Source organism: Plecotus auritus (genome assembly GCF_963455305.1).
Source record: "Plecotus auritus genome assembly, chromosome: 8".
Lineage (NCBI taxonomy): Eukaryota > Metazoa > Chordata > Mammalia > Chiroptera > Vespertilionidae > Plecotus > Plecotus auritus.
In genome coordinates this window covers 43,597,873-43,608,985 of record NC_137782.1, presented here as the reverse complement: position 1 = coordinate 43,608,985, position 11,113 = coordinate 43,597,873, and the positions used below count along the sequence as shown (strand labels likewise).

Below are 11,113 nucleotides of genomic sequence, written 5' to 3'. Positions count from 1 at the left end.
GAAAGATCTCCTCTTAGCAGATCTCTTTGGAAGAACAATAAATAAAACATGAAGTTAGGAAGTGTGACCCACTTTTTCTTTTAGAATATTTAATATAAGGAAGTTTGACACATGAATTCATTCCAAGTTCAGAGAGTTTTTAACAGAAAAGAACTTGGACACTTTCCTTTCCCTCTGTGAACCCAGACAGTGAAAGCTCACTGGTGCCAGGTTGCGGGTCTGTGAGAGAGCCTGGGTGCGGTTCCTGTGACGCCAGGTCTCGGGAGGAACCCTGTGTGCATGGAATCCCATCCATTATGTTATTCCCATAGAATGTCAGTGGCTTAGGAAAAAGCATCCTTTCAGAAATGGAAACTCCAGTGCCCTTGCCCACACAGGGTGCCCTGGTCCACACGAGCTGCCCTTGCAGCTAGCCTTTGGCCTCAGTTACACCCCTCGGTGCTTGCAGGGGTGTGAAAGGAGACCACACCCACCTGGATATTGCCTGTGGCCCGTCAGGTCGGTGGGATGATCATAGACTGCCTGTGTCCTCTGGCCGTGTGTCCCTGAGGGGACGGAGAACACCTGTCCTCACAAGGAGTACCCAGTGGTCCTCCCCATGGCGAAATTCCAGTGCCATCCGATCTCAGCATTTAGCTAGGGCACCTTTCTTTAGGATAGTTTGTACTCCTCTGCCCATTGTCATTTTTAAGGAAATGTGAGTTTTTGTTTTACAATTATACCTAGTGTTCTCTAACCTCTTACGTAACATGTGCAAGAGGTGTGCGTGTTTAGTCCAGGTCTGAGGTTCTGCACAGTAAAGTGCATTCCCCTTCTTCATGTGGATTCCTCTCTGTGGAAGAATATTCTAACTTACGAAGAGACACCTTTTTTAACAACAACAAAAAAGATCCCTTGGATTTATGTAAGCGACACCTTTTTAAGAAAACATGTAAGATATATAGGACTGTGGTCTGGTTACATTTTTAGAGAGATCTCATGCCTTCTCTGCATACCACCCCCCCCCCCCCCGCCCCTAGCCCAGAAGTTTATTTTACAGTCAATACTCTACCCTTCCCCCTATCACCAAGAAAAAGTTAATCCAAGGGTCAGTTGTTGCTAATTAATTTCTTTTTTCTAGACTCTCTTGTACAAAGTGAGGCAGAGATGAAATTATGCAGTTGATACTTGTGAACCTAGATGTCTTCTTGTTTTGCCACTTTACTCGTGTGACGTAGGTAATTTGGAGTTTGTAGAATGGAATTTCAGAAGTGCCTACATACACATGGGGCCTCCGTGTCTTTACCTTATTCTAGTGAAAATTAGCATTTTAAAATCTAATGGCATCTTCTTCGTCATTTAAAAAGTGGGGCGGCAGACTTTTGGTTAGAGTTAGAAACCCTGCATATCCCTCTTAAAGAAGCAGTCTCTGCCTTGGGGAGGTTTCTAAGCAAATGTCACGCTTGGTCATTGCTGATCTCATCTGAATTTACGCGCTTCCTCAGTCATACCAATGAGTCCACACTCATCCTCTCATACCCACCCGCTTTGTATGGGTGCCTCGTACAATATTTCAGCACTAACACTGAACACTAAGTGGCCGCATCAGTGGCAGGAGCAGTGGGCAGTCTCGGCGAGGCTTTGCCGTTTAACCATTTTTATGTGTGGTGCTTTACAGCACGATGGCTTCTGTGTTCAGTCAAGATTTGTAATCTATTTGACCAGTTCTAAAATGACAAAGTGATTCACTCTTGATTCACCACTGAAGAAGAAAAATGTTTTTTTATTGTTTAAAGTATTACAAATAGTAGTACATATGTCTCCTTTTTTTCCCCATTGACCTTCCCCCGGCCTCCCCTACCCCCCGGCACATGCCCTCACCCCCCCCCCACCCACCCAGTGAATTGTGCGGGGGTGTCTCATTTTCAAACTTTTAGAAGCTGGTGGTTTATCCAGTCATTATCTTGTTGAGATAGTAAATGAAGGACTTTTGTCTTGGTTCCCTTTGTTTCTAGCACAGAGTAGGGACTCCATACACTTTGGGAGGAAAGTGATGTGACTGGACTTTCTCAGAGAGGCTGGTTAAGAGTCTTTGCCCCACCTCGTTGCCTGTTTGTGGGGGGATTGCTCTAATCATTTTTAAATATGGGGGTGGTGGGATGGGACTATTTCAAGTGATCAGATTGTGGGAAATGTATTCCCTCTACAGTGGATTGCTTAATTACCTAAAGTGCTTCTCCCAATGAATTTCCCAGAATACTTGGCTCTCTTACGATGTGAGATTGTTTGCATTTAAAGACAAAGGCATGACTTGGCCCAGCATCTTGTGCAAATCTGTGACGCGAGGTGACTTGGGACCTCAGGTTAGCTGAGCTCTGGCACTGACCGTTTATAAATTATCTCTGCATGATTTTCCAAATTCCTCCATCCTAGGAGGTTTGGGTAGAGAAGTAAAAAGGAAGAGGGTCGGTCAGTATTGGCTTGGAGTCCCTCAGCCTCACCGTGGGGCTGCCTGCTGCTGAGCATGGCTGCACACACACTCTGAGGCTGTGGGCTCCGGCAGACTCGGGCTGGGGGCCCTGCCATTGTCCCGCCTGGGGCTGCCCTTGCTGAATTTCACAGATGCACAGAGTTCAACACCACTGCTACTGAGGCAGAAAGGAACCCTTGGTGGTGTCAAAAGGAAAGCAAAATAAAAAATAATTTTAGTGGATCTTTTTGAAAGAGAATTCTTGTATAAAATCAACTATAAGCAAACATTCCCAAAATCACTTGTCAATGTCTCTGCAAGATAAAATGTGGTAAAAAGTAATTTGTCAGAGATTCCTTACTTCACATGAGCAGGGTGCTCACTGGTAAATGCATGTAAAAGATGGTTTAGCCAGGCCGGCATGGCTCAGTGGTTGAGCATCGATCTATGAAGCAGGAGATCATGGTTCGATTCCTGGTCAGGGCACATGTCCGGGTTGTGGGCTCGATCTCCAGTAGAGGGTGTGCAGCCGATCAATGATTCTCTCTCATCATTGATGTTTCTATCTCTCTCCCTCTCCCTCTCCCTTCCTCTCTGAAATCAGTAAAAATAATAATATATTTTTAAAAAGTTGGTTTAAAGATAACTTGAAGATTCTCTTGGTGGTAAATCAGAGAACCGACGCCCTCACAGTGACCCATCTCACCTTCTCTCATCAATGTGTGAGCCATGCCATGACATCGGTGCTAGAGGTGCTGGCCTGCTGTGTGCCGTGACCACAGGTCTGTACCCGCGTTTGCTCGGATGTGATGATTGCGGCATGTGGGCTCACGTTTCACGGACGCAAATAAGAGACCCCGTGCAAATATCATTAAAAGTTTATTTATGTCACTATTCAAGAACAGTGTGTTCTCCCCGTGACAGCCATGGCTGCTGTCGGGGGGTCATCTGCGTGGGGCTCACACCAACATCAGCTCACGCAGACCGCTCGGAGTGAGCAATTTGGAGGTTTTGTTTACCGAAGGTTTTTTTTTGTTTGTTTTTTGTTTTTGGGTTTTTTTTTGTTACCCTCTCATCACTGAGGCTATGAGTTAATAGACATTATATAAACCCACACTCAACATTCAGGATTAGATGGAATTAGAGGGGCCTTACGGAGGCCACTCCTCATCTTCATTCTACAGGAAAAGGAGGCTGCGGGGGTCTGGAGGGAAGGCTGAGAAGAGGCACTAAAACTCAAAAGGCACAATCAGTACGTTATGGAGGGGCAGGGGGTGTCTGCTCATATTAGAAGGGTACTGTGCAGAGGACAGCTTTTCTAGCCTCAGTAGCCAGGCCCAGCCATAGGTCAGGGTCAGGATCAGGGTCAGGGGCAAGATCAGGGTTAGAGGCAGGGGCAGGATCAGGGGCAGGGTGACCAGGGGTGGGCCCTACTAAGCCTAGTCACGCAGCACATTCACTCCCAGGATGCAAGCACACGGAGGGTTATTCTTCCACAAGGTTAGTGTTTGCAATGTGCACTGCCATGCTGAGCATGCCACCTGTCATGGTTGGCTTTCCAGTGACCAGGGTGACACTGTGCGGCCACCCCAAAATCTCCTACAGTCCACTTTCTCTGTGCAGGTCTCCCCGAGCTCTCAGCCGGGCTCTGGTGACGAAACAGGGCTCTGGAGGGGCCACTCTGGTCCCCGCTATGTCCTCGCCTGTTTCCTGCCACAGGCTACTGCCCGGCCCTTTTGCCTCCTTCCCCTCTCCATCACACATGAGGTCAGCCCATCTGGCGTGGGAGCACCCCACAGGGCCTCTGCGCCCACCACTCTGCTCTCTTCCAAGCTGCCCACCGGCATCCACATACCGAAGCTCCCGCGGGGGTGACGCCACTCCTGCTGCCTAGTCCTGTTAGGAGGTGAAGGGGCCTTAGGAGGTGAGACAGGGCAGGGACAGGAACTGGAGGAAGCGTGGCCACAGTCCCACCACCCGCACGTGTCCTGTGTCACAGCAGTGCCTCCCAGCAGTGGCCGAAGCCGGGGGTGGGTCAGCGTGCAAAGCAAGTCCAAGGACGGAGGGTCAGTGGGACGAGGCCGGGCTCCGGGGCGCCCGGCACGCCGCTGCGGAATGAGACTCCAGGACACTTTGTCTTCAGACAGAGTAGGAACAGTTGAACTGTTTTGTGTTTGTGTTGTCCATGTAGCTGTGGGCCAGAAACTCCCAGTAGGATGTGGTGTGCCTGACCCGACTGTGCGCACAGGCCAAGGCATTAGCGAGAAGTCGTGTCTAGAATGAGGGATGGACTGGATGGGACAGTGTTAAAACCCTAGGGCGGGATTATTAAGAAGCCAGGACAGGATTCTCGAACAGGAGTCAGGCTCAGCGTCTAGCCATGGGCGATCCAGAGCGGCTGTCTCTTCCCCCCTGAGAAGAGGAAACACAGCGTTAGGTGAGTGCTGGGCCCTCGGCCATGCTCCCCTTTCCTCGAAACCACTGGGGGCTCTCTGCCACTGGGTCTGTTGCTAGAAATTAAGCCACATAAAGGTGTCTTCGCTCCATCTCTCACCACTCCCTGATCAAGCGCTGAAATTCAGGGCTTCAGATGAATCACTGGAATTCAGTTCCCAGGATGTTCTTGGCTAGAAATTCAGTTCCAGGTGAAAAAGCTCAATGTCTTCATTAGTATGCTTGGAGTGAGCACCTCTCTGGTTTTGGCTAGAAATTCCCAGGGTAATGGAGGGAAGTTGTCTGTAAACAGTGACAGGGACAGGGACAATCTCACCCCTGGAGTGACACACCAGTTGCTGAACCTCACAGGGTTAAGGGGGGTGGGAGGTGGGGGGGGAGGCTTCTCCCTACTTGTCTGCCCCTCATCTACCTCGCCCAGACAGACTAACCTACAGGCGGGCTGTCAGCAAACTTGGACTTAATGGGGCTTAAAACCAGGAATGGACATGTTTTCTGTACAATCAAAAAAAAATTTTTGACATTGGCCTTCACTGAGACGGAGACAGCTGTGCAGGGCCCGCAGTGTGGAGGTGGCTCGGGTGTGGGAGCCCACTCTCTGAGAAGACAATACAGTTGGTCACTCATGTCATTGAGATGGACATGGGAGAAACTCGTTAATTTTGCATTCAAATTTTGGTCTCTTCCTCCTTGGGTTTCCCCTTTTCCTTAAGTTTCCACTGAAAAATCAATCTCTCAAAACAAAGACGTCCTTTAGAGTGAGCCCCAGGAAGCAAGATATACATGGAACATGCTGTTTCCCAGACAGTGAGCACTGAACTGATGCGGTCTAGTCTAATTCTGTGTTCCCCACGTGTGGCCCGCAGGGGAGTGTCTGGAGCAGCGCTCAGGCGGCCTCAGGGCTGCAGCTTTCTGGTGGGAGCCTTGAACCTCATCCTCAGGGCCCTCAGAGCTGCCCTCGGGGAAGTCTGAAGAGCCTGGCCTTTTTCTGAATTTCCAACCCCAGGGCGCCTGTAGAGTGTGACTCATTCCCGACCACAGCAGAACCACCACTACTATGCAACAAAGCACACGTGTGCTGGAATGGGTTCTGTTCCGACATCCTTTGTGAGGCAGCTTAAGTGAGGTTCCATTTACCCTCTGGATGGTTCCTGTTCAGATTAAGGCTGGTGGGCTTCCTGGTTTTATGTTCTGTTCGTGTACCTATGATTTATTGAGTACCTACCATGAGCCAAACCGTTCCATCTGTTCTCTTATGAACGAGAAAGCCCAGCCCAGAGGTAGCTTTCACATTCCCATGTTATGTGGGAGCTGCAGCTCAGAGGTGGGTCACTTCCCAGAGTCACTCTGGCGCTCCGCCTCCTGTTTCCCTCTGTCCTGTTTGTACCACTTTCAACCCTCTGCCTAAGGCACTGGTCTGCTTTGGGCAAGGTCAAACTGATTTGTATTTTAGGGCAGGGACAGAACAGAGGCTAAGGCAAAGTCACAGCTCTCCACTCTTACACGTCACAGTTTTTGGGACTCGCTCTGGGTAGGAACAGGTACTAGCTCAGGTGTGTGGGAATGAGAAACTCCTGCACATTTCAGGGTGGCTCCAAGTGGTTGGGATAGATGTAGTGTTCTCTGCCCGGTTTCCAACCATCAGCCCCAGATAGCCGAATCCGGGCCCTTCCCCCCACTTTTTCCTCTCACCACTGATTTTCTATGGTGAACGAGGAGGAGGGAGAAAAGACAGGGGACATGCTGCTACCTTAAATACTGTCAAACCTACCATTTCCACTCATCTGCCTTGAGGCCTCTCATCTCGGGGGGATTTTTAAAATCTGTTTTAACTGCTCCATGTTGAACATTCAGCCCCCATGTGATCAGAGTAGCAGAGCGGATGAATTTTTATGTAGTAAAATTGAATTAAAACCATAATTGAAATTTGTTTTAATTTGATAAATGGAAGCTTCCCTTGAACTGTATAGAAATTTTAGAATTTCTAAACCACTGCCTGTAAGAAGAATTTTAGGGAAACATTGGCCCTCATTAAGGAACAAATGGGTTCCATACACAATAACTGTGGGAGGTATAAATGGGTCCCTGCTCAGTGCCCTCCCCTCACCTGTTGGTCATCACTCATATGTGATTCATAGACACTAAGCTGGTTAGTGCAGTAACTAGTTCCCCAGAACAGGACAACCTGCACTTCTGGGACAAGAAGGAGATTGGTACAACTGCAAAAGCTGGGTTCTCCCCGGGAGTCTCTGGCGCAGGGAGTCCTGGGGCAGCGCAGAAAGGGTCCGGGCACCGCAGGCCATCCCATCGGTGTGGCCTCCGGCGGCTCTGGGCCACAGGTGGGAACATGGCTGTGCTGAGTGCAGGGCTGGGTTTGGACCCAACACTCCGGTAGGTCCAATCTGCCTGTCTCTGCCACATTTCAGAACTGAGGTGAGTGGGTCATGACAGCCTCCGTCTGGGGTGGAATTCACTTCCTTCCTCGTAGTTACATCGAGGAGTGGATCTGCCTACATTTTCCCTGACATCAAACCAGTTAGCAGCTCGGCTACTCACCACTCACTTCATGTTTTTAAGGCTTCCTCTGAACATCTGTGACTTTCCTAAAAGGCAGCGCCTGCTCTGTCCACACCACCTGTGCGCCCAGCACCACCAGATCTGGATACATGGGCTCCGCATGCATCTCCCAACCCCGGACACACCACACGCATGACTCATACTGAGTTAAAGGGCAGATCGGCAAATCAAAGGGTATTTGGATTACAGACCAAGTTATTACACCAAATTGTAAACTCTTGATGTTTTAACGAACCAGTTAAAGGGTCAGAGACCTCCCTCAGTGGGGATTTGGGCTGCAGGGCCCTGTGCTCTGTTGGCAGAGATGAGCCCTGACCCGGTGTCGCCTGGAGCTCACAGGGAGCAGGGTCCTGCCCTTTGGCTGTCACCTGCTCGCCCGGCCTTCTCTGGCCACCCTCCCAGAACGATAACCACCTTGGACTCAGAGGCACACGCCACCCTCATCACCCTCAGCCCCTTCCTGCCGGTGGTCACAGAAAATGGACACGTATTTTGTCCATTTTCTGTGAGCATCTTTAAGTCGGTCCCTTCCCAAGGCCCTTGTATGACTGGCCTCCAGGCGGAACCTGTCCACAGGGATGCTTCTCAGGGCCCAGTATCATGACCTTCCCCAGCATGAGGGGGTCAGCGCCAGGGACCCTCTGTGACCGTGAAGGCGTCTGGGAAGGAGCGAGGCCTCAGCCCCTCTGACTCCGAGAGTGGGTCCAGGTTAAGGCCTAGACGGGGCAAATGGCCCCTGGAGACCTGCACTGCAGCCTTTGCTGACCAGAAGGACATCCTGAGAGCTCGGGTGTCTGAGCATGGTTGTCGCTACGATTAGCAATGGTATCAGCTGCCATCCTTGCGAGTGACCTGCAGGCACCTGTGACCACATTGTTCTCATCACCTCTTACTGTCACAGCACTTTCCCCACATGTCGCTTTTCACAGAGCAGGAAACCAAGGCTCCGAGGTCACAGGCCATGGGCTCTTGGGCAACAAATATGAGCCTGGGTCTGTGGGATTCCAGTGTCATAACCAACGGGACATATGGGCTGTGGTTTCCGGGGTCTCTCACCTGGTCCAACCATCCCCACCCCATCACCTGGTCCTGCTCATTTCCTGGGAGGCGAAGATGCTGCTGCCTCAGGTGCCCCCTGGCTTCCAGGTGGGTCAGCACCCACAGACTCCCCCAGCTCAGCTGTAGCCTGTGGCCCATCTTGTCCTTAAGCCCTAGGGGTCTGGCCTTGATGGTTCACTGCTCACTGAGACGCCTGAGGAAAGGAGTGAGGAGGCTGGACAGCTGCCCCACCCACCCAGCGTGTCCCGGGACAGGGGTGGCTACGTTACCAGTTTGAAGAATTTGGAAAGCGTGCTCTGGGTGTCCTGGCCCTTCAGTCCCTTGTGAGCAGATTTGTAGTCGGCAGCTCTGCTCCCGTAGCCAAATCCAGGCTTCTGCCCCTCGGCTCCCTGCAAGAGAGGAGCACAGCTCTGGTCAGAGCCAGGCCCAGAGGCCCTGCCGGAGCGGCCTCGGTGACCCGAGGGCGCAGTGCCCTCCACTTGCGTGTCTCAGCGCTGGCCTGGCCTGGGCGAGGGCTCTGTTATGAGTTGTCCGAATGCTTTTATTTGAAAGATTGAGGCCTTTTCTACACCAGTGGCCTCCCTGCTTCTCGTTGTCTGGTCCTCAAAGAGAAGGTCAGCAGATGTCCTAGGACAAGGTAGAGAACCTTTGCCCACACGGGGCTGGAGGAAGGGCACCCAGAGTGGCTGTTCCTCACAGAGGCCTGGAGGAGGCCAACACTGAGTCTGGGGATGTGTCTGGGTTGTTTGCAAGGACCGTGCTCTCATTCACTCCGTCTCCTAGAGATCTCAGGAAGGCAGCTTGGGACAAGGTGAGATCCCTGGCCCACACCTTTCTAAAGTGTGAGGACGAGACTCTTGCTCTCTGGCCCACATGAGCCTCTCCCACCGTGCCAGGAACCATGGTGCAGAGTCCCGAGGGTGAGCGTGCAGACCTGGGCCCTGGACCCCTGCGCTGGTGCCATGGAGGGAAGGGGCAGGTCTGGGCAGGTGAGCCACGTGCCTGCGTCGTGCACCAGGGCTCAGCCCGGCGGCCTGGATGGCCTCTGCTCCCCTGCTCCCTAGCTGTGTGACCTTGGGCAAGTGTGGGAACCTCTCTGAGCTTCAGCTTCCTCCTCTATAAAATGCGGATGAGAACAGCCGCTTCCTCGTCGGTTGCTGTGAGGATCCGTGAGTTAATGGATGCCCTGCTCTGGGAACAAAGCTCTAAATTTGCCATCCTCATGCGGGGAGGGCCTCCATCCCTGCCTCCACCCACCGCCCAGCAGCCCGCCCTCCCTCTAGGGGCTGGAGACAATTTCCTCTGTGGGCTGAAGCCATGGCAGATGATAGTAGAAATATGAGAAAGTCTGTAGCCCTGGCAGGCTTGGCTCAGTGAATAGAGCGTCAGCCTGCAGACTGAAGGGTCCCAGGTTCGATTCCAGCCAAGGGCACATGCCTGGGTTGCAGGCTCTATCCCTGGGTTGCGGGCTCTATCCCCAGTGGGGGCCGTGCAGGAGGCAGCCGATCAATGATTCTCTGTCATTATTGATGTTTCTATCTCTCTCTCCTTCTCCCTCACTCTCTGAAATCAATACAGAAATATATATATGAAAGTCTGTGTCCCCAGTCTTTTCTCAAATGCATCAGTTTCCCTGGGATGTTCCACATGAGAAAGAAATGGGACAAACTGCGGTGTGGACACACGCATGTGAGCATTCAGAGTGAAGTGTCCCAGATGTAGGGACGATGCTCATAGGAGGTGACCCCAGCTGCCCACATCCCAGGGTAAGTCTCTACTCCATGGACAGGGTCTGAGGTTTCCCTTTGTTTTGCCAACAAGAAATAGGAGGCCGCCTATGTTTCTCCCCAAAGAATTCTAGGAAACAAAATGGAACCATCTCTTGATCGAGACTCCCAAATCCCCTCAGCCTACAGTTCCTTACAATCTCTTAAGAGTGTTTGAGGGCTGGGGGCCTCAGGAACCACCTCACCCACCCAGTTATGTTAGTGGTGCTGGAGCTGAGCTCTGAAGGCTCAGGTTCCCCCAGGTCACCTCTGTCACTCGACTGGGCAGGACTGAGCCACCTGTCCAGGGTCCCACCACACAAGCTGTGTCTGCACTGTCCTTCTCACTCAGCCGAGGCCGGAGAACGGACACTGGACACCGGGTTTGAGGCAGCTGCTTTCATGTGAAGGTCCGTTTCAAGGTTATCGAGTGGAGCAAGGACAGGGGAGTGAGGCAAAGAGGTCTGAGCCTCCTGCTAGAGAAATGCGAGCGCTGCCCTTGAGTCCCGGAGGCGTCCACAGACACACGCTCTCCAGAACGGAACCCAGAGGGGTGGGTGACAGTGAGGGGCTGCTGCGCCTCAGACAGAGAGCCACACTTCCCCACCCGGACGCAAACTCAGCCTGTCTTGCTCTCTTGTTTTTCTCCAAAAATAAAGAGCGTCTGAGAACTAAATTCAAGGATTGGTTTTCGGATTAATAATGTGCTTGACTTTTCCTCCTTTCAGATTCATGGTCATTTATAGCTTTGAACGACCTAGAATATATCAGAAAGCACACAGAGTGGTTGAGCAGGGCTGAGAACTCC

The 11,113-nt window shown here is 51.7% G+C and overlaps 1 protein-coding gene across 4 annotated transcripts in view; it reads right to left on the bottom strand.

Annotated features, from left to right (window-relative positions):
• Positions 1–3,315: 3,315 nt before the first annotated feature.
• MBP (myelin basic protein) overlaps positions 3,316–11,113 on the bottom strand; it is an 81,739-nt gene continuing 73,941 nt past the window's right edge. For all 4 annotated transcript variants that reach the window (XM_080684680.1, XM_080684677.1, XM_080684679.1 and 1 more), the window contains 2 exons: positions 8,809–8,928; positions 3,316–4,861 (listed from right to left, as the gene is read on the bottom strand). In XM_080684680.1, coding sequence (XP_080540806.1) covers positions 4,817–4,861; positions 8,809–8,928 — 165 coding nt within the window. In that variant the 3' untranslated portion in view covers positions 3,316–4,816. The remainder of the gene's footprint in view (positions 4,862–8,808; positions 8,929–11,113) is intronic.